At 48.2% G+C, this 26,715-nt stretch overlaps 1 protein-coding gene across 3 annotated transcripts in view; it reads left to right on the top strand.

Annotated features, from left to right (window-relative positions):
• SLF2 (SMC5/6 complex localization factor 2) overlaps positions 1-22,729 on the top strand; it is a 160,472-nt gene extending 137,743 nt beyond the window's left edge. For all 3 annotated transcript variants that reach the window (XM_075348596.1, XM_075348594.1, XM_075348595.1), the window contains 4 exons: positions 13,852-13,929; positions 15,609-15,695; positions 18,886-18,954; positions 20,896-22,729. In XM_075348596.1, coding sequence (XP_075204711.1) covers positions 13,852-13,929; positions 15,609-15,695; positions 18,886-18,954; positions 20,896-20,994 — 333 coding nt within the window. In that variant the 3' untranslated portion in view covers positions 20,995-22,729. The remainder of the gene's footprint in view (positions 1-13,851; positions 13,930-15,608; positions 15,696-18,885; positions 18,955-20,895) is intronic.
• Positions 22,730-26,715: the final 3,986 nt, after the last annotated feature.

Here is a 26,715-nt window from a genome sequence, read left to right as displayed (position 1 = left end):
TCCAACTCGCTTCTTCAGAACTTCTCCACCTCCCGACCGAGCAGATGCTCTTCTGCAAGCGGTGTCCGCCCTAAAGGCGGAAGGAGTGGTGACTCCCGTTCCTCTTCAGGAACGAGGTCGCGGTTTTTACTCCAATTTGTTTGTGGTGCCAAAGAAGGACGGGTCGTTCCGTCCCGTCCTGGATCTAAAGCTGCTCAACAAACACGTGAAAACCAGGCGGTTCCGGATGGAATCCCTCCGCTCCGTCATCGCCTCAATGTCTCAAGGAGATTTCCTTGCATCAATAGACATCAAGGATGCTTATCTCCACGTGCCGATTGCGCCAGAGCATCAGCGTTTTCTACGCTTCGTTGTAGGAAGCGAACACCTGCAGTTCGTAGCTCTACCTTTCGGGCTGGCGACAGCCCCTCGGGTCTTTACCAAGGTTATGGCAGCAGTAGTGGCAGTCCTGCACTCGCAAGGTCACTCTGTGATTCCGTATTTGGACGATCTACTTATCAAGGCACCCTCTCAAGAGGCATGCCAGCACAGCCTGAACGTGGCACTGAAGACTCTCCAGGGTTTCGGGTGGATTATCAACTTTTCAAAGTCAAATCTAACCCCGACCCAATCACTAACATATCTTGGCATGGAGTTTCATACTCTCTCAGCGATAGTGAAACTTCCACTGGACAAACAGTGTTCACTACAGACAGGGGTGCAATCTCTCCTTCAGGGCCAGTCGCACCCCTTGAGGCGCTTCATGCACTTCCTAGGGAAGATGGTAGCAGCAATGGAAGCAGTTCCTTTCGCGCAGTTTCATCTGCGTCCACTTCAATGGGACATTCTCCGCCAATGGGACGGGAAGTCGACATCCCTCGACAGGGATGTCTCCCTCTCTCAGACAGCCAAGGACTCTCTCCGGTGGTGGCTTCTTCCCACCTCATTGTCGAAAGGAAAGTCGTTCCTACCCCCATCCTGGGCGGTGGTCACGACAGACGCGAGCCTGTCAGGGTGGGGAGCAGTGTTTCTCCACCACAGGGCTCACGGTACGTGGACTCGGAAAGAGTCCACCCTTCAAATCAATGTTCTGGAAATCAGAGCAGTCTATCTTGCCCTACAAGCCTTCCAGCAGTGGCTAGCAGGCAAGCAGATCCGAATTCAGTCGGACAACTCCACAGCGGTGGCATACATCAACCACCAAGGGGGAACACGCAGTCGGCAGGCCTTCCAGGAAGTCCGGCGGATTCTGACGTGGGTGGAAGACACGGCATCCACCATATCCGCAGTTCACATACCAGGCGTGGAAAACTGGGAAGCAGACTTTCTCAGTCGCCAGGGCATGGACGCAGGGGAATGGTCCCTTCACCCGGACGTGTTTCAGGAGATCTGTCGCCGCTGGGGGATGCCGGACGTCGACCTGATGGCGTCACGGCACAACAACAAGGTCCCGGTTTTCATGGCGCGATCCCACGATTACCGAGCTCTGGCGGCAGACGCCCTAGTTCAGGATTGGTCGCAGTTCAGGCTACCTTATGTGTTCCCACCTCTGGCGTTGTTGCCCAGGGTGCTGCGCAAGATCAGGGCCGACTGCCGCCGCGCCATCCTCGTCGCTCCAGACTGGCCAAGGAGGTCGTGGTACCCGGATCTGTGGCACCTCACGGTAGGCCAACCGTGGGCTCTGCCAGACCGTCCAGACTTGCTGTCTCAAGGGCCGTTTTTCCATCTGAATTCTGCGGCCCTGAACCTGACTGTGTGGCCATTGAGTCCTGGATCCTAGCGGCCTCAGGTTTATCTCATGAAGTGGTTGCCACCATGAGACAGGCTAGGAAACCATCCTCCGCCAAGATCTACCACAGGACGTGGAAGATATTCTTATCTTGGTGCTCTGCTCAGGGAGTTTCTCCCTGGCCATTTGCATTGCCTATTTTTCTTTCCTTCCTGCAGTCTGGGTTGGAAAAAGGTTTGTCGCTCGGCTCCCTTAAAGGTCAAGTCTCCGCGCTATCCGTATTTTTTCAGAAGCGCCTAGCGCGACTTCCTCAGGTACGCACGTTCCTGCAAGGGGTTTGTCATATCGTCCCCCCTTACAAGCGGCCGTTGGAGCCCTGGGATCTGAACAAGGTCCTAATTGCTCTCCAGAAGCCGCCTTTCGAGCCTTTGAAGGATGTTTCCCTTTCTCGTCTTTCACAGAAAGTGGCCTTTCTAGTGGCGGTCACGTCTCTTCGGAGAGTGTCCGAGCTGGCGGCGTTATCATGCAGATCTCCCTTCCTAGTATTTCACCAGGACAAGGTAGTTCTGCGTCCAATTCCAGAATTTCTTCCTAAGGTGGTATCCTCCTTTCATCTCAACCAGGATATCACTTTACCGTCTTTGTGTCCTCATCCAGTTCACCAATTTGAAAAAGGTTTGCATTTATTGGATCTGGTGAGAGCACTCAGGATCTAAATTTCCCGCACGGCGCCCCTGCGCCGCTCGGATGCACTCTTTATCCTTGTCGCTGGTCAGCGTAAGGGGTCGCAAGCTTCCAAATCCACCCTGGCGCGGTGGATCAAGGAACCAATTCTTCACACCTACCGTTCTGCTGGGCTTCCGATTCCATCAGGACTGAAGGCCCATTCTACCAGAGCCGTGGGTGCGTCCTGGGCATTACGGCACCAGGCTACGGCTCAGCAGGTGTGCCAGGCGGCTACCTGGTCGAGTCTGCACACTTTTACCAAGCATTATCAGGTGCATACCTACGCTTCGGCGGATGCCAGCCTAGGTAGACAAGTCCTTCAGGCGGCGGTGGCCCACCTGTAGGAAAGGGCTGTTTGACGGCCCTATCACGAGGTATTCTTTTACCCACCCAGGGACTGCTTTTGGACGTCCCAATTGTCTGGGTCTCCCAATTAGGAGCGACAAAGAAGAAGGGAATTTTGTTTACTTACCGTAAATTCCTTTTCTTCTAGCTCCAATTGGGAGACCCAGCACCCGCCCTGTTTTCTTAGGGATTGTGTTTTTTCGGGTGCACATGTTGTTCATGTTGAAGAGTTCAGTTCTCCGATGTTGTTCCTCGGATTGAATTTGTCTTTAAAACAGTTATTGGCTTTCCTCCTTCTTGCTTTTGCACTAAAACTGAGGAGCCCGTGATCCCACGGGGGGGTGTATAGCCAGAAGGGGAGGGGCCTTACACTTTTTAGTGTAGTGCTTTGTGTGGCCTCCGGAGGCAGTAGCTATACACCCAATTGTCTGGGTCTCCCAATTGGAGCTAGAAGAAAAGGAATTTACGGTAAGTAAACAAAATTCCCTTCATCTCGTCCATCAATCAGGTGTTGGATCTATCTCCCCCGCCTCCTCCTATAGAGGAGTCTGCCTCTCAGCAGGAGAAACACCAGTTTCGGTTTCCCAAACGTACACGGAGTGCATTTTTTGATCACTCTAACTTCAGGGATGCTGTCCAGAAGCCCAGAGCGGTTCCGGACAAGCGCTTTACTAAGCGCCTTACTGACACAAGTTACCCCTTCCCCGCTGACGTAGTTAAGGGTTGGGCTCAATGTCCTAAGGTGGATCCCCCAGTCTCCAGATTGGCGGCTAGATCTGTGGTTTCGGTTGCAGATGGCTCATCACTAAAAGATGCCACTGACAGGCAGGTAGAACTCCTGGTGAAATCCATCTATGAGGCCACGGGCGCGTCTTTTGCCCCGGCTTTTGCAGCCGTGTGGGCACTCCAAGCTATCTCAGCTTGTCTGGCTGAGATTAATGCGGTCACACGTACGTCTGCCCCGCAGGTTTCATCTTTAACCTCTCAGGCGTCGGTGTTTTCTTCCTACGCCATGAACGCAGTCCTAGACTCTGCTAGCCGTACAGCGGTGGCATCCGCTAATTCTGTTGGCAGTCCGCAGGGCCATGTGGCTGCGCGAATGGAAGGCAGACTCGGCTTCCAAGAGGTTCTTAACCGGTTTGCCGTTTTCTGGCGAGAGATTGTTTGGCGAACGATTGGATGAGATTATTAAGGAATCCAAGGGAAAGGACTCCTCCTTACCCCAGTCCAAACCTAAGAGACCTCAGCAACGAAAAATACAATCGAGGTTTCGGTCCTTTCGTCCCTCCGCCAAGCCACAGTCCTCTTCGTCCAATAGACAGGACAAAGGCCAGAGGAACTCCTATGCGTGGCGGTCTAAGTCACGCCCCCAAAAGGCCGCCGGAGGCACCACCTCCAAGGCGGCCTCCTCATGACTCACGGCATCCCCGAACCGCATCCTCGGTCGGTGGCAGGCTCTCCCGCTTTCGCGACGCCTGGTGGCCACATGTTCAAGACCGATGGGTGAGAGACATCCTGTCTCACGGTTACAGGATAGAGTTCAGCTCTCGTCCTCCGACTCGTTTTTTTCAGAACATCCCCGCCCCCCGCGCGAGCAGACGCACTTTTTCAAGCAGTGGACGCTCTGAAAAAAGGAGTCGTGACCCCCGTTCCCACTCAGGAACAGGGTCGCGGTTTTTACTCCAACTTATTCGTGGTGCCAAAGAAAGACGGATCATTCCGTCCCGTTCTGGACCTCAAATTGCTCAACAAACACGTGAGCACCAGACGATTCCGGATGGAATCTCTCCGCTCGGTCATCGCCTCGATGTCACAAGGAGACTTCCTTGCATCGATCGACATCAAGGATGCTTATCTCCATGTGCCGATCGCACCAGAACATCAACGCTTTTTGCGTTTCGCCATCGGGGACGAACACCTTCAGTTCGTGGCATTGCCGTTCGGCCTGGCGACAGCCCCACGGGTTTTCACCAAAGTCATGGCATCCGTTGTGGCGGTCCTGCATTCTCAGGGACACTCGGTGATTCCCTACTTAGACGATCTCCTAGTCAGGGCACCGTCTCGGGCGACGTGTCAACACAGCCTTACCGTCGCTCTGGAGACCCTCCAGCAGTTCGGGTGGCTCATCAACTTCCCAAAATCCAAGTTGACACCGACCCAATCTCTGACCTATCTAGGGATGGAGTTTCATACACAGTCAGCGGTAGTCAAGCTACCACTAGACAAACAGCTGTCACTGCAGGCAGGGGTGCAATCTGATTCAGACTCAGTCACACCCCTTGAGACGCCTCATGCACTTCCTGGGGAAGATGGTGGCAGCGATGGAAGCAGTGCCCTTCGCGCAATTCCATCTGCGTCCGCTCCAGTGGGACATTCTCCACAAATGGGACAGGAGGTCGAACTCTCTCGACAGGAACGTCTCTCTTTCCCCTGCAACGAAGACGTCTCTTCAGTGGTGGCTTCTTCCCACTTCTCTATCACAGGGAAAATCCTTCCTGCCCCCAGCCTGGGCTGTGCTCACCACGGACGCGAGCCTGTCAGGGTGGGGAGCGGTATTCCTCCATCACAGAGCTCAGGGAACCTGGACTCCGATAGTCTTCCCTTCAGATCAATGTCCTGGAGATAAGGGCAGTATATCTGGCACTATTGGCTCTCCAGCAGTTGCTGGAGGGCAGGCAGATCCGTATCCAGTCGGACAACGCCACTGCCGTCACATACATCAACCACCAAGGCGGCACGCGGAGTCGTCAAGCCTTCCAAGAAGTCCAGCGAATTCTGCAGTGGGTGGAAGCCACAGCATCCACCATCTCCGCTGTTCACATACCGGGCGTAGAAAACTGGGAAGCAGATTTTCTCAGTCGTCAGGGCATGGATGCGGGGGAATGGTCCCTGCACCCAGAAGTGTTTCGAGAGATCTGTCGCCGCTGGGGAACACCGGACGTCGATCTCATGGCGTCACGGCACAACAACAAGGTCCCGGCCTTCATGGCACTATCTCAAGATCACAGAGCTCTGGCGGCGGACGCATTAGTCCAGGATTGGTCGCAGTTTCGACTGCCTTATGTATTTCCTCCTCTGGCAATGCTGCCCAGAGTACTACGCAAGATCAGGTCCGACTGCCGTCGCGCCATTCTCGTCGCCCCAGACTGGCCGAGGCGGTCATGGTACCCGGATCTGTGGCATCTCACGGTGGGTCAGCCGTGGGCGCTGCCAGACCGCCCAGACTTGCTGTCGCAAGGGCCGTTTTTCCATCTGAATTCTGCGGCCCTCAACCTGACTGTGTGGCCATTGAGTCCTGGCTCCTAGCGTCTTCAGGGTTGTCTCAGGATGTCATTGCCACTATGAGACAGGCCAGGAAACCGACGTCCGCCAAGATCTATCACAGGACTTGGCGGATTTTCTTGTCGTGGTGTTCTGATAAGGGTTTTACTCCCTGGCCTTTTGCCTTACCCACTTTTCTTTCCTTCCTTCAATCCGGAATGGATAAGGGGTTGTCACTTAGTTCTCTCAAGGGGCAAGTTTCGGCACTCTCAATATTCTTTCAAAAGCGCCTGGCCAGGCTTCCGCAGGTCCGCACGTTCCTGCAGGGAGTTTGCCACATAGTCCCACCTTACAGGCGCCCGCTTGAACCCTGGGACCTTAACAGGGTGCTAACGGCTCTTCAGAAACCGCCTTTTGAGCCGCTGCGGGATGTCTCCTTATCACGTCTTTCGCAGAAAGTGGCATTTCTAGTAGCAGTTACTTCACTCCGTAGAGTGTCGGAGCTTGCAGCACTGTCATGCAAAGCCCCCTTCCTGGTTTTTCACCAGGATAAGGTGGTTCTCAGTCCTGTTCCGGAATTTCTCCCTAAGGTGGTATCGCCTTTTCATCTCAATCAGGATATCACCTTACCTTCATTTTGCCCTAATCCAATTCACCGCTTTGAAAAGGATTTGCACTCATTAGATCTAGTGAGAGCACTCCGTTTCTACGTGTCTCGCACAGCGCCCCTGCGCCGTTCAGATGCGCTTTTTGTCCTTGTGGCCGGTCAGCGTAAGGGTTCGCAAGCTTCCAGGTCAACCTTGGCTCGGTGGATCAAGGAACCGATTCTTGAAGCCTACCGTTCTTCGGGGCTTCCGATTCCTTCGGGGCTGAAAGCCCATTCTACCAGAGCCGTGGGGGCGTCCTGGGCATTGCGGCACCAGGCAACGGCTCTACAAGTGTGTCAGGCAGCTACATGGTCTAGTATGCACACTTTCACAAAGCACTATCAAGTGCATGCCTATGCTTCGGCAGATGCCAGTCTAGGTAGGCAAGTCCTTCAGGCGGCGGTGGCCCACCTGTAAGAGGGAGTCGTGTCGGCTCTTGTTATCGAGGTATTCTTTTACCCACCCAGGGACTGCTTTTGGACGTCCCAATTGTCTGGGTCTCCCAATGGAGCGACAAAGAAGAAGGGAATTTTGTTTACTTACCGTAAATTCCTTTTCTTCTAGCTCCTATTGGGAGACCCAGCACGCGCCCCTGTTTTTCCTTCGGGCTAGTTGTTCTTTTGTGTACACATGTTGTTCATGTTCAATTGTTTCATGGTTTTCAGTTCTCCGAACATCCTTCGGATTGAATTTACCTTAAACCAATTTATAAGTTTCCTCCTTCCTGCTTTTGCACCAAAACTGAGGAGCCCGTGATGCACGGGAGGGTGTATAGGCAGAGGGGAGGGGTTACACTTTTTAAAGTGTAATTTCTTTGTCGCTCCATTGGGAGACCCAGACAATTGGGTGTATAGCTATTGCCTCTGGAGGCCACACAAAGTATTACACTTAAAAGTGTAAGGCCCCTCCCCTTCTGGCTATACACCCCCAGTGGGATCACTGGCTCACCAGTTTTGTGCTTTGTGCGAAGGAGGCAACACATCCACGCATAGCTCCACTTTTTAGTCAGCAGCAGCTGCTGACTATGTCGGATGGAAGAAAAGAGGACACATATAGTGTCCCCAGCATGCTCCCTTCTCACCCCACTGTATGTCGGAGGTGTTTGTAAGGTTGAGGTACCCATTGCGGGTACGGCGGCAGGAGCCCACATGCTGATTCCTTCCCCATCCCTTTTTACAGGGCTCTGGGTGAAGTGGGATTTACCGGTCTCCAGGCACTGAGACCGTGCTCCATCTACAGCCCCTGGAGAAGATGCTGGATGGAGCGGAGTACATCAGGGACATGGCCCTGCTTCCTCAAGGTACTCTGTGTCCCCGTGCATTTGGCGCTCACACCGCAGCATGCTGGGTGTTGTAGTGCGCCGGGGGACATCAGCGCTGCGGCGCCTGTGCCATGGCCTCATTCAGCTTTGCTGAAGCAGGCTCACTTATGGGAATTGGTCGCGCCGGCCGCTGGGACTGCGGCGCGGCTGGCACTTGTAGTGCGCCGGGGACTTCAGCGCGGCCTGCGCTTTTACGGCGGCCGCGCTGATAACTAGAGTCCTCGGCTTTTGCGGCCTGCTTCCGTTCGTTCCCGCCCCCAGACCTGCCAGTCAGGAGAGGGGCGGGACGCTGGCCACTTCCAGGAATCGGTCGCGCCGGCCGCTGGCAGCGGCGCGGCTGGCACTTGTGGTGCGCCGGGGACTTCAGCGCGGCCCGCGCTTTTACGGCGGCCGCGCTGATAACTAGAGTCCCCGGCTTTTGCGGCCTGCTTCCGTTCGTTCCCGCCCCCAGACCTGCCAGTCAGGAGAGGGGCAGGACGCTGGCCACTTCTATGAATCGGTCGCGCCGGCCGCTGGAACTGCGGCGCGGCTGGCACTTGTGGTGCGCCGGGGACTTCAGCGCGGCCCGCGCTTTTACGGCGGCCGCGCTGTTAACTCGATTCCCCGGCTTCTGGGCCTAGTCTCCCTTCGTTACCGCCCACAGCCCTGACAGTCAGGGTAGGGGCGTGACGCTGCATAGAGCAGAGCTGAGAGCTGGAGTATGTTTTGCATACTCCACCCCTCTCACTGTGTGCACTGTGAATCCGGATTCCCGCACTTTCTCAGGCACGCCCACGGCTTCCTTCTCTACAAGGACACCGGCAGCCATTAGTGTCAGTTTCTGTACGATACAGAGACAAGTGGGGAAGACCCTGGCATTCTGATAGTCACACAATCGCTGTAACATGCGTTAAGCAGCACCTGTGGTGCTAACCCCACTAGTGCAGAAGTGCACTTATAGATATGCTTGTACTATATACATTGCACTGTTTGGTCGCACGTTGTATGTACCCTCCTGGATTATGCGGAGGAGTTATCAGCATATTCTCTGTGTAAAACAAAGGTGCAGAACCACATGTTTTTCTATACAGCTGGTACAGCATGTACGGCTATACGGCCGGCAGGTACATAGACTCCCATTGTATGCACTAATGGCCAGGGGATGAGGACGGTGTCTGCAGTATTTACTGACAGTTTTTCTGAGACTATGGCTATGATACTAGAAGCCTAGCAGTCCGGACATGTCTCTCACAATATGGGCACTGTTGAATCATTGATCCATGGCCCCCCTCAGTGTGAATAACTAACAGCTCCGGGAATGTCACACGCATCCCAGAGTCACGGCTCTGCACGGACGTCAGTCCCAGACAGCCTAAGTGGGCTCGCTATGAGCGGCCTCGGTTTCATCAGGGTCCTAACAGAAGGACTCGCTGTGTAATGAGGCGGAAGTAGCGGCTCAGGATTCTGATCCTGAGACCGCTCTCAATCTGGATACACCTGATTGTGACGCCATAGTAAATAATCTTATAGCGTCCATCTATAGAATGTGGGTTATTCCTCACAGCTCCTCCAGTGGAGGAGTCAGCTTCACGTATTTTTCTGGACCACTCTGCCTTCAGAGAGGCAGTCCAGGAACACCACGCTTATCCAGATATGCGCTTCTCCAAACGGCTTAGGATACACGTTATCCCTGTCCCCTGACTTGGTCAAGGACTGGACCCAATGTCCCGAGCGGCATCCTCCAATCTCCAGGCTTGTAGCTAGATCCATAGTTGCAGTGGGAGATGGAACTGCAAACTCAAAGATGCCACTGACAGACAGATGGATCTCTGGTCGAAAGCCATCTATGAGGCTGTCGGCGCACCGTTGGCTCCGGCATTCTCTCCCTTGGGGCACTCCAAGCTATTTCAGCTTGTCTTACACAGATTGACACGGTTACACGTACATCTGTGCCGCAGGTGGCATCCTTAACCTCTCAAATGTCTGCATTTGTTTCTTACGCGAGACCGACTGTTTGGTGAGCGTTGGATGTAACCATCAAACAGTCCAGGGGTAAGGATTCATCCTTTCCTCAGCCCGGACACAACAAACCCCAACAGAGCAAGAGGCAGTCGGGGTTTTCGGCCTTTTCGAGGCTAGGGCAGGTCCCATTTTTCCTCGTCCAATGTGGACTCAAAAGGATCAGAGGAGCTAAGATTCTTAGCGGGCTCAGTCTCGCCCAAAAAAGCGACAGTCTGAAAACCCGCTTCCAAGGCGGCTTCCTCATGACTTGCGGCCTCGGTCGGTAGCAGGCTCTCCCGCCTTGGCGATATTTAGCTGCCATAGGTCAATGACCATTGAGTGTGAGACATTCTGTCTCACGGGTACAGGATAGAGCTCACTTCTCGTCCTCCAACTCGATTCTTCAGAATTTCTCCACCTCCCGGCCGGGCCGCTGCTCTTCTGCAAACAGGGTGCACTCTATAGGCAGAAAGAGTGATGACCCCCGTTCCTCTTCAGGAACAAGGTCACGGTTTTTACCCCAAATTCTTTGCGGTACCTATAACAACGGGCCGTTCCGTCCCGTTCTGGATCTAAGAATGCTCAGCAAGCTCGTGGACACCAGGCGGTTCCGGATGGAATCCCTCCGCCATGTCATCGCCTCAAGGTCCCAAGGATATTTCCTAGCATCATTAGGCATCAAGGATGCTTATCCACACGTGCCGATCGATCCAGAGCACTAGCGTTTCTACGCTTCGTTATAGGAGACGAACACCCTCTGTTCGTAGCTCTACCTTCCGGCTAGCGACAGTCCAACTGGTCTTCGCCAAGGTCAGGGCAGCAGTAGTCACAGTCCTGCACTCTCAGGGTCACTCTGTGGTCCCGTATTTAGACGATCTACTTGTCAAGGCACTCTCTTAGGAAACATGCCAACACTGCCCGAACGTTGCGCTGGAGACTCTCTAGAGTTTTGGGTGGATCATCAACTTTTTAAAGTCAGATCCGACCCCGACCCTATCGATAACATATCTAGGCATAGAGTTTCTTACTCTCTCAGCGATAGTGAAGCTGCCGCTAGACAAACAGCATTCACTACGGGCTGCAAGCTCTTCTTTAAGAACCAGTCGCACACATTGAGACGCCTCATGCACTTCCTACGTAAGATGGTAGCAATGGAGGCAGTTCCTTTCGCGCAGTTTTACTGCGTCCACTACAATGGGACATTCTCCGCCAATGGGACGAGGAGTCGACGTCCCTCAACAGAGTCGTCGTTCTTTCTCAGGCGGCCAAGGAATCTCTACGGTGGTGGCTTCTTCTCACCTCTTGGTCAAAAAGAAGGTCCTTCCTATCCCCGTCCTGGGCGATAGTTACGACAGACGCGAGTCTATCAGGGTGGGGAGCAGTTTTTCTCCACTACAGCGCTCAGGGTACGTGGACTCAGCAAGAGTCCACTCTTCAGATCAATGTTCTTGAACACAGAGCAGTGTATCTTGCCCTACAATCCTTCCAACAGCGGCTGGAAAGCAAGCATATCCGACTTCAGTCGGACAGCTCCACAGCGGTGGCATACATCAACCACCAAGGAAGAACGCGCAACCGGCAAGCCTTCCAGGAAGTCCGGCAGGTTCTGATGTGGGTGGAAGACACGGCATCCACCATATCCACAATTCACATCCCAAGTGTGGAAACTAGGAAGCTGACTTCCTAAGTCGCTGAGGTGTGGCCGAAAGAGTATGGTCTCCTCACCCGGACGGGTTTCAGGAGATCTGGCGCCGCTGACAGAGGCCGGACGTCGATCTAATGGCGTCACGGCACAACAACAATGTGCCACCTTCATGGCACGGTTTCACAATCATCGAGCTCTGGCGGCACACGCCTTAGTTCAGCATTGGTCGCAGTTCCAGCTACCTTAGGTGCCACCTCTCGCATTGTTGCCCAGAGTACTGCGCTAGATCAAGACCGACTGCGGCCGCGCCATCCTCGTCGCTACAAATTGGCCGAGGATGTTGTGGTACTCGGTTCTGTGGTGCCTCACGGTAGGCTAACCGGGGGCACTACCAGACCAATCAGACTGGCTGTCTCAAGGGCCATTCTTCCATTTGAATTCTACGGCCCTCAACCGGATGGTGTGGCATTGAGTCCTGGAACCTAGTGTCGTCAGGATTACCTCAGGACGTGGTTGCCACCATGAGACAGGCTAGCATACCAACGTCCGCCAAGATTGACCACAGGACGTGGAAGATGTTCTTATCTCGGTGCTCGGCGCAGGGTGTTTCTCCCTGGCCGGTTGCATCGTCTATGTTTCCTTCCTTCCTGCAATCTAGGTAGGAAAATGGGTTGTCGCTCAGTTCCCTTTAGGGACAAGTCTCAGCGCTATCTGTATTTTTTCAGAAACGACGACTTCCTCAGGTACGCACGTTCCTACGGGGAGTTTGTCTTCTCAGCACTCCGTACAAGCGGCCGTTAGAGCCCTGAGATCTGAACAAGGTTCTAATTGCTCTCCAGATGCCGCCTTTCGAGCCTTTGAAGGATGTCTCCCTTCCCGTTTTTCACGGGAAGTGGCCTTCTAGTAACGGTCTCGTCTCTTAGGAGAGTTTCCAAGCTAGCAACGCTCTCATACAAACTCCCTTCCTGGTCCTTCACCAGGACAGGGTAGTTCTGCGTCCGGTTCCGGAATTTCTCCCTAAGGTGGTATCCCATTTTCATATCAATCAGGATATCACCTCACCTTCTTTGTGTCCTCGTCCAGTCCATCAATTTCAGAAAGATTTGCATCTGTTGGTTCTGGTGAGAGCACTCAGGTTCTACTTCCCGCATGGCACTCCTGCGCCACCCGGATGCACTCTTTGTCCTTGTCGCTGGTCGGCGTAAACAGTCGCAAGCTTCCAGATCCACCCTTGCTCGGGGGCTCGAGGAACCAATTCTTGAAACCTACAGTTCTACTGGGCTTCTGGTTCTCTCAAGGCCGAAGGCCCATTCTACCAGAGCCGTGGGTGCATCCTGGGCATTACGGCACCAGGCTACGGCTCAGCAGGTGTGTCAGGCACCCACCTGGTCGAGTCTACTTACTTTTACCAAGCATTATCAGATGCATACCTACGCTTCGGCAGACGCCAGCCTAGGTAGATAAGTCATTCAGGCGGCGGTTGGCCACCTGTAGGAGAGGGCCGTTTGACGGCCCTATCATGAGGTATTCTTTTACCCACCCAGGGATTGCTTTTGGACATCCCAATTGTCTGGGTCTCCCAATGGAGCGACAAAGAAGAAGGGAATTTTGTTTACTTACCGTAAATTCCTTTTCTTCTAGCTCCAATTGGGAGACCCAGCACCCGCCCTGTTTTCTCGGGGTTTTTCTGTTTTTTCGGGTACACATGTTGTTCATGTGGTATGGTTCAGTTCTCCGATGTTTCCTCGGATTGAATTGGTCTTTAAACCAGTTATTGGCTTTCCTCCTTCTTGCTTTGGCACTAAAACTGGTGAGCCAGTGATCCCACTGGGGGTGTATAGCCAGAAGGGGAGGGGCCTTACACTTTTAAGTGTAATACTTTGTGTGGCCTCCAGAGGCAATAGCTATACACCCAATTGTCTGGGTCTCCCAATTGGAGCTAGAAGAAAAGGAATTTACGGTAAGTAAACAAAATTCCCTTCACTTTGTGTGGCCTCCGGAGGCAGAAGCTATACACCCAATTGTCTGGGTCTCCCAATAGGAGCTAGAAGAAAAGGAATTTACGGTAAGTAAACAAAATTCCCTTCTTTTAATCTATATAAAAGTGATTTATTTTATTTCTTTTAAGGCACTTAGTAAAAACCTTTAGTACTAAAGGAAAATATCTAGAGCTTTAAGCACTGGTTTTATCTGATTTCCCGAATGTTTTATTTTCCAGGCATACTATCTGACCTTCAGCCTTTTAAATCTTGTAAATGATGCAAGTACCTCAGATGAGCCGCCATTCACACAGCGGGTAAGTGTAATATACAGTGTATAACAGATGGCGCCTTAACCCCTTCACGACCGCGGGCAGTAATATTACGTCCTAGCGGTCATATTGTTACTGCCCACGGTCTGCCTTTGGCAGCTTGCCGCGATCAGCGCACATCTCAGCTGATTTTCACAGCTGAGATGTCTGCCTGCTAGGCACGAGCAGAATCGTTATCTGCTCGTGCCGTTTAACCCCTTAAATGGCGCTGTCAATATGTGACAGCGCCATTATAACGGCACCGGCGGTAAACATTTACTTACCGGCCGATACCGGCAGTCACATGACGTGATCACGTGACTTCCGTTGGTTTCATGGTAGCACAGGGTCATGTGATGACTCCTGTGGCTCACATGTATTACTTTTTTTTTCACCCAGCCCAGAGCAGAGTGAAGCAGGAAATGAGTATATCTGCTGTTTACAGCTGTATAGCTGTGATCAGCAGATAGGGCAGAGCGATCGGATTGTTGATCCATATACTCCCCTAGGGGGACTAGTAAAAACAAAAAAAAGTTTAAAAAAAAAAACCTTAAGGTTCAAATCCACCCCCCTTTTGCCCCATTGAAAATTAAAAGGTTAAAAAATAAAAAATAGACACATTTGGTATTGCCACGTTCAGAAATGCCCGATCTATCAAAATATAAAATCAAATAATCTGATTGGAGTTGTTTTGCCGCCGCGCTGTTTACCAAATGCCAAAATTACGTCTCTTGGCTTCCACAAATTTTGCGCAAAATGCAATAACAGGCGATCAAAACGTAGCATCTGCGCAAAAATGGTACCGTTAAAAACGGCAGCTTGAGACGCAAAAAAATAAACAGTCATTGAGCCATAGATCCCGAAAAATGAGAGCGCTACGGGTCACGGAATATGGTGTATGCCAATTTTGTTTGGACAATCTTCAGATTTTTTTTAACCCCTTATATAAAAGTAAACCTATACATGTTTGGTGTCTATGAACTCGCACTGACCTCAGGCATCACACCACACATCAGTTTTGCCATATAGTGAACACAGTGAATAAAATATCTCAAAAACAATAGTGCTATCGCCCATTTTTTGCAATTTTTCCGCATTTGGATTTTTTTGCCGTTTTTCAGTACACTATATGGTAAAAACTATGGTTTCATTTAAAAGTAATAATAATAATAATTTTATTCATTTATATAGCGCTATTAATTCCACAGCACTTTACATACATTGGCAGTACAGCTCGTTCCACAAAACATGAGCCCTCACATGATCATATTGGCTGAAAAATCAAAAAGTTGCGTCTTTCGAATAAAGAATAGCGGAAAAAAAACGGAACGTGAAAAATCAGCCGGTCGTGAAGGGGATAAAGGGAACCTGTCTTTTGATTCATGCTCCCCAAACCACGGGCAGCATGTCTTAGATCCTGACTGTTTGCAGCACAGTATGTCTTTCTGAAATTCTCCAGCATGTAAGAGAAAACAAAGTCAGACGATCCGGCCGGAGGCTAGTCTGGCACTGCCCCCGCACCACTCTAGTTGATCGTCGGGTCTCTGTGTCTATAGGTAGAGACATCAATCAACCAAAGCAATGTGGGGAGAAGCTGCCTGAGGGCCGTGCTGGACTAGTAACTTAAAAGAATGATTCATAATTCTTAACGCGATGTATGAATGTATAATTTTTTTGTTTAATAGAAATACCTGCAAAAACTATGCACTGAACTGGAGAAGCACATAAAAAGTGATATACGGGAGGATGCAAGATATTTTTACAGAACAAAGGTAATTGCCTGTATCCACAACGGAGTTCTAATATTTTGTGTTTAGAAATGCAACTGTGTGCTTGTCTCATATAGAAATGTTTTTTTAAGGAACACTAAACCTAAAAATGAACGATTTTAATAAATAAAGAAATAAAAAAAAAAAAAAAAAATTGAGATAGATATATCTATCTAATATTTATTCATACAAGTGAGAGTCCAGCTCCAGCTTACAAGCCACCTGGGTTCAGACTCACCCGGTAAACAAAGCCTTACACGGACATGGACAGGAGTGCATCCAGCAATGGAAATGGGTATAAGGAAAATCCAGCAAAGACCTGGAAACACCGGTGCTGTATTAAAACTCCTTCTTTATTTGTGATATCCATAAAAGTAAACACGACACACAAGGCTCAGGAACAACAATGTATGGTTTGCAGGAGATATTGCAGATGGGACATATGTGCGTATGTATATATAATGTGTGTGTATGTGTGTAATATATATATATAATATATATATATATATATATATATATATATATATATATATATATATATATATATATATATATATATATATATATATATAATATTATATAATATATTATAGACCAAATGTTTGGACACACCTTCTCATCTCTGGAACAACTGTCAAGAGGAGACTTTGTGCAGCAGGCCTTCATGGTATAATAGCTGCTAGGAAACCACTGCTAAGGACAGGCAACAAGCAGAAGAGACTTGTTTGGGCTATAGAACACAAGGAATGGACGTTAGACCAGTGGAAATCTGTGCTTTGGTCTGATGAGTCCAAATTTGAGATCTTTGGATCCAACCACCGTGTCTTTGTAGAAAATGTGAACGGATGGACTCTACATGGCTGGTTCCCACCGTGAAGCATGGAGGAGGAGGTGTGATGGTGCTTTGCTGGTGACACTGTTGGGGATTTATTCAAAATTGAAGGCATACTAAACCAGCATGGCTACCACAGCATCTTGCAGCGGCGTGCTATTCCATCCGATTTGCGTTTAGTTGGACCATCATTTATTTTTCAACAGGACAATGACCCCAAACACACCTCCAGGCTGTGTAAGGGCGATTTGACTAAGAAGGAAAGTGAAGGGGTGCTACGCCAGATGACCTGGTCTCCAGTCACCAGACCTGAACCCAATCGAGATGGTTTGGGGTGAGCTGGACCGCAGAGTGAAGGCCAAAGGGCCAACAAGTGCTAAGCATCTCTGGGAACTCCTTTAAGACTGTTGGAAAACCATTTCCGGTGATTACCTCTTGAAGCTCATCAAGAGAATGCCAAGAGTGTGCAAAGTAGTAATGAAAGCAAAAGATGGTTACTTTGAAGAACCTAGAATATAAGACAGATTTTCAGTTGTTTCTCACTTTTTTGTTAAGTATTTCATTCCACATGTGTTAATTCATAGTTTTGATGCCTTCAATGTGAATCTACAATTTTCAGAGGCATGAAAATAAAGAAAACTTTGAATGAGAAGGTGTGTCCAAAGTTTTGGTCTGTACTGTATATGTTAAAAAAAAAAATTTCTCATGAAGGAAGCAGTATTGTAGAAATCCTGTAGCACGCTGAGGGCACAGGGTGCATTTGAACTGCACCATTATTGGGAAATGAAGATAGGAACGCTTGTGTTGTTTTTTTGTTTGTTTTTCTTAAATAATGGTGTTGCATAATCCAGCTGCTGATTACCTGATGACAAATCAAGTCATAGGTTATGCGTGCCAAAAAAAAGCTAGCTTTCTTGGTAGCGTATGATCATACATAAATAGAATGTGCTGCTGAGAACAGTGGCCGGCTATGCGCTCTGAACATCCTATTAATGATCGTTCTTTGCTTGTCATTAACTCGGCCCTCCTGCCTAAACATGCTATTAAACGCCAGACGAAAAACTTGTGGCTAATTGGCAATTGTTTAATATAAAGGAGCCCTATGCATAGACTAGGAGGATAGGGGATAACCTTTTTGATTAGTGCTGGTCTGACTGTGACCGAGCAGACAGGGACTGCGGGCCAATGAACAATCCAAATAAAACTTATTGTGACTGGGAGAATATTCCACCGAGCACAGATGGGATTCTCCAAAGTCTGTAAAGGAACAAATCTGGGGACACTAAGGAAAATAAATCACTGGTCCTTTTAAAATAGTTCTTGAAATCTGGCACTATGTGCAAGACGGTCTACAGTGTGGTCGATGATATCCAGGCTTTAGTCCAACTTGTGGCACCAGGATCTGTCCGCAGCAGCAGATCCTCGCTCTTCTACGTCACAGCACCTTGCATTGTGCATTCTTGACGGGCGCTCCATTCATTCCCTGTGGGGCTTTTTCCGGCAACCCCAAAGAGAATAGTAAGAGAAGAGTAAGCATCCATACAGTCGCACCATTTTGCAGTGGGAATAAAATTGTCTGTGGCTGGGTAATAACTTGTTTTCACTGGCCAACCCCTTTAATCTTCCGAGGATAGATTTAATCTTTAGTTGGGTAACTACTGTGGCTGGGGCTTGCCTCAACAACATGGCTTAAAGGGGTTGCCTAGGTGTATGATGTTGATGACCTATCCCAGGAATTGGTCATAAATATCAGATCGGTGGGAGCCTGACACCAGACAACCCCCTCTGATCAGATGCTACAAGCTCTGGTTGCAACCAGATGTCAACTAAACGTAGTCTGAAAAGTATAGCGCCGTTCACTGTCTAGTGCTCATTCTCAGGTAAGGAAATGCATAGGATCTGGACTGCAGTACCTGGGAATGGCCACTACACCATGTACAGCGCTGTGCTTTTCTGGCTTCATTCACTGCTTTTAGTCTAGTGCTGTTAACATCTGATCAGTGGGGGACGTTGTGTTTCAGACCCCACCATTCTGACATTGATCTAAAGGAGAGGTCTTGAGTATCTTAGGCTTGGATAATCCGAGCAGGAAAGGATTCTTGCTGCAGCCCATTCTCTTACAGGCACACATGACAGGAGGAGCACATGGCGGATATTCTGGGGGAGCATAGAGAGGGTTTTTTTTTCTTTAATTACCAAGTTGCATGATCGGAAAAAAAAAAAAAAAGATTAAGGGAGGAAGGGCTTGGGATACTTTTTAAAATCTTAATGCGCATCCATTATTACTGCTCCTTTGTGTTACACATTTTCGTATTTCTTTCTCTCTCCTCAGTAACTTACTGTAGTTTCTTTTTTATTAAGGTGAAAGATTTAGTTGCCAGAATCCATGGTAGATGGCAGGAACTACTGCTATATTCTCGGCCAAATCAGGTAAATTAGTCATTTATCGTATTAATGTCCCAACACCGGTTCAAGAGTGGAAATAAAGGATGCAGCGTTAATTGCTTTGTCGTGCATCGTGAGTGGCACGGTGGCTCAGTGGTTAGCACTGCAGTCTGGCAGTGCTGGGGTCCTGGTTTGAAATCCCACCAAGGACACCATCTGGAAGGAGTTTGTATGTTCTCCCCGTGTTTGCGTGGGTTTCCTCCGGATTCTCCGGTTTCCTCGCACGCTTCAAAGACCTACAGATAGGGACTCTAGATTGTGAGCTCCAAAGAGGACAGTGTTCCTGATGTATGTAAAGCGCTGCAGAATATGTTAGCGCTATATAAAAATAAAGATTTGTTGTTTTTTGGGGTTTTTTTTGATCTGTTGAGAAGCCCCAGTTACAGGAATACTTTTACACTTTCATGTTATCCAGCTCGTGTGCAGTAGAGGTCTCGGTGCTGCCATCGCTTTGCTTCTATTTTGAGTGCACCAATTCTTCCCACCACCATCTCTACACGTCGGCAGTAGAAGCTGTGGATTTATAGTAAAAGCTCTTTATCTATAAAGCACACAGCTACTGCATGTGCTGGGCAGGCGATTCAGGACATGTATAGTAGAAACTAAAAGAAAGTAACCATTACTAGTACGAAAAATGAGAATGCTACGGGTTTCAGAAAATGGCGCAAAACGTGTGCCACTTTTTTTGGACAAACTTGTGAATTATTTTTTTTAACCCCTTAGATACAAGTAAACATATTCTTGTTTGGTATTTCCATACTCACACCGATTTCAGGCATCACAGTGACACATCAGTTTTACCATTTAGTATTTGGAACATGGTGAGTAAAATATCCCAAAAACTATTGTGCGATCACACTTTTTTTTTTTGCCTTTTTTTTCCACACTTTAAAGGTTGTTTGCTGTTTTCCAGTACACTACATGGTAAAACTTATGGTTTCATTTAAAACTACAACTCGTTCGGCAAAAATCAAGCCCTCATATGGCAAGATTGCCGGAAAAATAACAAAGTTAGGCTGGTTTCACACTACGTTTATTTAACATCCGTCCATAACGTTTTTTTAGCGGAAAAACGGATCCAGTGCAAATGCGTTTTCACTTCAATGCATTTGCAATGGACTCGCGTCCACCTGCGTTCGCATGCGTTTGCGTGCGTTAGACGCAGGATCCGTACTTTTGTGTTATTTTAACAAGTTTCAAAAACGCTACTTGTAGCGTTTTTTACCTTTGTCAAAATAATGCATCTCACAGGATCCTTCACATTGCGCCACGAGCTGCAATGCATTTCAATGAGCGCTGGATCCTGCCTAGCAGAATGCGTTGAGTTGCGTTGTAACAGGATCCTGCTTTTGTACTGAGCATGCCCAGGAAGTACTGAGCATGCCCAGAACCAGTCTCGCGTGATCTGTCTCTCTCTCCTCCTCCCTTCCTCACCCTCTCTCTCTGTCTTTCCCCCTTCCTCTCCCCCTCCCTCTCCCCCACCTGAGAGCTGCGGACACTCGTAACCAAGGTAAATATCGGGTATCCAAGCCCGATGTTTACCTTGGTTACGATCGTCTGTAGCTGTCAGAAGCCGGCTCCCAGTCTGGCACGTTTAGTTCCCCTCACTCCCAATCACATGACTCCAATGCCCGCCCCTAAACATCCAGTGACAGGATCCTGCAAAATAACAGATGCGTTAGCATGCGTTTTTTGCTGTAAAAGCAGGATCCGCTTTTGCAGCAAAAAAACGTTCCTGACGCATGTTAAAAAGACGTAGTGTGAAAGCAGCCTTACAGCACTTGGAAGAAAGAGAGGAAAAAAAAAAAACAAAACTCGGGAAAAACGCAAAATGCCCGGGGGCTCCAGGGGTTAATGTTTAACATAGATCATGCAGTTACTGTATTTTCAATATGCTTCATTTTTTTTTTTTTTTTTTGGATGCAGGGAAAGATTCATGATTACTGGGAGCCAAAGGGCGACAATTCAGCCTTAGAAGAAAGTATCAATGATTCTCCTCAGGATTTTCCTTATGACGACAACTAATGTCCTCCCGCAACCACTCAACGACTCTACCTTCTGCTTTACTGTTGTTTGTATAGAAAATATTCAATATTTGCCACTTTCTTCCTCACCTGTTCTTATCATTTAGAATTACAATACAGACATTTGGATATAATGAAAGATCTTATTACATATACTGGTAAATGTGATTTACCGAAGAATAGAAGTAAAATAGTGACCGTTTTTTTGGTAATTTTATAACCTGTATCTAAAAGAAGGTCAATGTACAGCGTGATTGGATACACTCTTCCTATTATTGGTTCACTTAACCTTGCCTAATAGAAAAACAATTCTAGGGGCATAAAGTTGCACTTTAAAAACCACAGCCTATACAGTTAACAAAACTGAAGACTTTTTGTAATACTTGGTGAATCCTGTAGACGGTTCGTTCTGGCTCTCATAGACTTGTACAGACTGGAGCGATTCGACAGGTCACAACTAGCAGAAGACAACCAGAGCAGTGCCGAGAACACCAGAAGATGGCTAGTGGTATGTACAATTACTACGGGCAGAGAACATAATTAGTAATACCATGACGGGGGTGAAATTAAAAAAAAAACAAAAAACCCCAGAATGGTGCTTTAAATAAAAGCTGATCTGCAGAACCTTGCAGCTGTATTACATGCCGAACAAGCCTTTTAAGTTTCTGTATTATTACAGACCCATTCAAATCACTAGAGGAATGTTAATGTCCAATTGTCTTAGTTACACTGCCAGGAGGAACAACAGAGGAGCTGCACAATGCAGCCAAAAGAAAAATGCCCCAGAATAGGGTTTGTTGTTTTTTTTCCCCATGGACAACAGTAGTACCGTATTTTTCGGTTTATAAGACACACCCCAAATTTAAAGAAAAAAAAGTAAAAAAAAAAAAAAAAAGAGGTCCGTCTTATAATCCAGTGGTGTCTTACCGGAGGGGGTGGCATTGGTGGTGGAGCGGGGTGACAGGAAGCAGGGGCAGTGGTGGAGCAGGGCAATGCTGCAAGCAGTGCAGCCGGTGGGTGTCCCAGAAACTGTCGCCGGCTTTGCACGGGCTGTCGGCATTGAGGGCTTCAAATACTGGCTCTCAGAGCAAGCGCTTGCGCAATTTGAGCTATTTGCTCAATGACAAGCCGAGATCTCATCTGCGGACGCGCCACCTCCAGGCGCCATTTCCCTCAAGTCCACTCCTGGGAGGGAGATCAATGGGTCGAAAGCGGCTTGTGCGCAGATGAGATCTTGAGCCGAGAGCTCCATCTGCACACGTGCCGGCTCCGGATGCCGTTATTTGAAGCCCGCTGCCGCAGAGCCCTGCACAGCTGCCGCAGCATTGCCTCCTGCTACCCCTCTCCACCACCCTCCAGTAAGCTACATTTGGATTTTAAGACTCACCCCTCACTTTCCTCCCAATATTTTTGGGGAGAACGTGCATCTTATAATCCGAAAAATATGGTCCTTACTAGAACAAATATCTAACAATTCCTCTTTGTATAGGTCTGCAATAATGACACTTTTTGTTTTAGGGTTTAAAAAAAAGAGAAAAAAAAAAGACCGTGATCCTGCTAGTTTAATTAGCAGTTTATACAGGTTTTGTTTGTTTTTTTTCTACTATGTTAATGTATTATCATGTTAAACTGTCTTGCGTTTTTGTATATGTAGAAGAATTTAGTTTATATGAAAGTTGCACTTTATAATACCTCATTTTTTATGTTGGCTATTTATAAAACCAAAAGTCAAGCCGGTTACTTGTGTTTTCTGTTCTTCACAAAAGAAAGTAAGTTGTTCCTTTGATAAGGATATACAGAACACTGTGTGAGCATCTCCACTACTAGACGACCCCTGCTAAATTTGTTCAGGGACCCATAGAATACAATAACTGTGTATATTAAAGAGGTTATCCAGTACCACAACTGATTTATTTTATTCTCCTTTCCATAAATCTTGTAAATTTGTGCCTATCGAAACATCTACTATGTTATTTTAGCAATATTATCTTTTATCATCCTCTAGCCTCACATCCTCATTGCTGGCGCTAGCTCTAATGGGGTTAATTGACAACATCCTCTCTCCTGACTTCCTGTGTTAAATTACTACAATTTCCATGATGCTTTGCAGAGTCCTGTGTGCCAGCACCTATCACACCCACCCAATCCCCTTCCTGCCCTCTTTTCTGTATCTTCAACCTGCTGCATCTTATTGAAGCCTCTTGCCCCTCTGTTATCTTGTACTCCCATGAGCCGGACAGGTAACACTGCCCGGCATGGGTGCACACCCTTCTGACAGAAGCGTCTCATCTGCTGAGCCTTTACTATTTCATCAGAGCAGCTACTGATTGGTTGCAGCAGTCATGTGACACAATACCACCCCCCACCTTCCAGGAACCGCAACATGACCTTGTAACAGTGCCACTGCAGGAGCTGAGTATACATAGTTTTTATTTTCTATGGGCCATGAATGAATAAGTAATGGACAACCCCTTTAAAAGCATTCAATGTAAGGCGTATGCTGTGTATTATGACATGGACTTGTGAGATATGGACCTAATCTTACAGATTCTGGGCATTCGTGCAGATTCATGCATAATATGCCGTTCAGTTATGACGCTTGATCAAAAAATTATTTGTAGAAGGTACAAATAAGAGACTGAATTACATGTATTTAGTGTGGAAAAAGGGATATTCAAGAAAGACTTGATTATCGTAAGTTTTGGATTGTTGGACGCAATGAAATTTAAGCCCTGTCCTTATCACATTTGATTGGTGGTTAGGCCAATTATTATCACATATTCACCACCTATATTCAGTCTGCTGTGTAAAGTTTGACCCAAACTGAAGCACTACATAGGCATATAAGAGGAGGTCAATGTTCGGGTCAAGGAAACCATCGCCGATCCGTTCAGGGACCTTAAGACACATGTCTAAAACTAGCCTTACTGTGTATCCATGAAGTAAATCTGTCACTTAATCCCTGTTAGTGTTCTTGTCCTCTAGACTGTAGACATCCTGACAATGAAAAAGTGGGAATATTAAAGTGTTACGAAATTCCAGTAGAAACCCAATATATGATGGGGGGGCAATAATAACAAACAGCAATAAATATAGAATCTCTTTTATAATTAAATCATGATGGGGCAAAACATGATCCAGCAGTGAACAAGGTAATACCTCACTCACTCCTGGATTGAGGAGACGTAGGCGTAAATTCAATTTTCTGGCAGCCACATGTAGATGAAACGCTATGGGTGGGTTTTCATACAATATGGTGAAATAACATTAAATAGGGTACACAGAGACTACAGCCTGCCATGTCATTTTCTGTGGCCTGTGAGGGCAGAACGTAGAAGGACTAGCTCTCCTCTATCCCCCGTATGGAGAGCAGTATTGAAGTCTGCACCATAGCTCAATCTCTAACTGCCTGGTGGTCGTGAGCTTTTCCGCCGAGACCAAGGGCCTAAGGACATCATCTGTGAGATTACAGAACAAGTATAGGACCACTAGGACGGTTGGCGCTCTGATGCTCTGTAGTGCGCCCCCTGCTCCACTGATGCTCGCACTGTGGCCTGTCCGCTTGCTTTTGATCCTGGCTGCTTATGTCTTATTGTGAAGTGCCCCATTGTTTACATGCATTAGCGGGAAATCCCCCGACATTGAAATCTGCTGTGGCCTCTTCTGATGGTCCCTCTGAACCCCGTGTCCTATCAGCGCTGCAGGAATCTGGAATTTGTGGGTTCCATCAAATGCTAGATAATTCAGTATTACCCTTGGTCTGCTGCCACCTAATGGCGTTTTAGTTAACTGCACTAGTATTTTCTAACTTCATCAGATTATATTAACCATTCTGCTATATCTGAGCCCAGGCTAATCACTGGCCTGTCTAAATATTAAATTACATTGACCTCAACACAAAATATTCAATAAAAATTGACAGTTTAATAAATATCTAAGATGACACCCTCTTCCCTGTGCAGACTTCACCCCTTCTGCTCAGTACATTGACCGTGCTTATCAGAGGGGATGGCACTAGCTCAAGAAGCGGGTGTCATCTTTGTGAGTGAACAGTGCACACAGTGATGGCAGACAGCCTGCACAAACGGTGAATGCAGGGGGGACACGATAGGTAGAATGTGTTTGTTGTGTATGGTCCAGACATCATTATAAATAAGGGTTTTCATCTAAAGCTTCATGGTCCAGTCATCAACCAGAATCTGTCAAGTGCAGGTATCGTGTGAATGAAGGATGTAGAGAAAACTGAATAGGAGAGATTAAATTATGGTTAACATTTAGAAGGAGGTAACAGTGGAGAGTTAGGTTAGTGAGTTGAGCTGATAGGCCTGTCTAAAGAGATGTAGTTTTAGATCACGCTTGAAGACATGGGGAAGAGGTATTAGTTGGATCATTTGGGGTAGTGCATTCCAGAACACTGGCGCAGCACAAAAGAAGTCTTGGAGATGGAGGAGCGAGGTTCAGAGGATGTGAATCTGAGATCAAATACAGAATGGAGGGGGCGGGTAGGATGATAATGAGATGAGGGAGGAGATGTAGAGTAGTGCAGAACTGTGAAAAGCTCTGTGGGTGAGAAAGATAAGTTTGTATTGTATCCTGTAGCGGATGGGTAACCAGTGTAATGACTGACACAAGGTAGAGGCATCAGTGAACTGGTTGGACAAAAATACGACCCTGACTGCCGCATTCAGGACAGATTGCAGAGGAGAAAGTTTGAGTAGATGGAGACCGATAAATAAGAGTTTCTAAAGGCCCCGTCACACTAAGCAACATCGCTAGCAACATCGCTGGTAACGAACAACTTTTGTGACGTTGCTAGCGATGTTGCTGTGTGTGACATCCAGCAACAACCTGGCCCCTGCTGTGAGGTCGTTGGTTGTTGCTGAATGTCCTGGGCCATTTTTTAGTTGTTGCTGTCCCGCTGTGAAGCACAGATCGCTGTGTGTGACAGCGAGACAGCAACAACTAATGTGCAGTGAGCAGGGAGCCAGCTTCTGCTGAGGCTGGTAACCAATGTAAACATCGGGTAACCAAGAAGCCCTGTCCTTGGTTACCCGATATTTACCTTTGATACCAGCCTCCTCCGCTCTCACTGTCAGTGCCGGCTCCTGCTCTGTGCACATGTAGCTGCAGCACACATCAGGTAATTAACCCCATGTGTGCTGTAACTAGGAGAGCAAGGAGCCAGCACTAAGCAGTGTGCGCTGCTCCCTGCTCTGTGCACATTTAGCTGCAGCACACATCGGGTTAATTAACCTGATGTGTGCTGTAACTAGGAGACTGGGGGCTGGTCACTGGTTACTGGTGAGCTCACCAGCAACTCGTGTAGCCACGCTCCAGCGATCCCTGCCAGGTCAGGTTGCTGGTGGGATCGCTGGAGCGTCGCAGTGTGACAGCTCACCAGCAACCTCCTAGCAACTTACCAGCGATCCCTATCGTTGTTGGGATCGCTGGTAAGTTGCTTAGTGTGACTGGACCTTAAGAGTTTTTGCAGTTTCAAAGGTGATAAAAGGTTGAATTCTGGAAATATTTTTAAGATATAGGTAACATCACGAGTAGAGATGAGCGAACCGGTCCCGGTTCGGCTCGAGGTCGGTTCGCCGAACGGAGGTCCCGTTCGAGGTCGGCTCGTCGAACGTTCGACGAACCGAACTCGAGCCAATAGGCTATAATGGGAGGCAATCACAAACACATAAAAATGCATTATAAATGTACACAAACAGTT

Source organism: Anomaloglossus baeobatrachus, chromosome 5 (assembly GCF_048569485.1).
Source record: "Anomaloglossus baeobatrachus isolate aAnoBae1 chromosome 5, aAnoBae1.hap1, whole genome shotgun sequence".
Taxonomy (NCBI): Eukaryota; Metazoa; Chordata; class Amphibia; order Anura; family Aromobatidae; genus Anomaloglossus; species Anomaloglossus baeobatrachus.
This window is presented reverse-complemented; position numbering and strand designations above follow the sequence as displayed.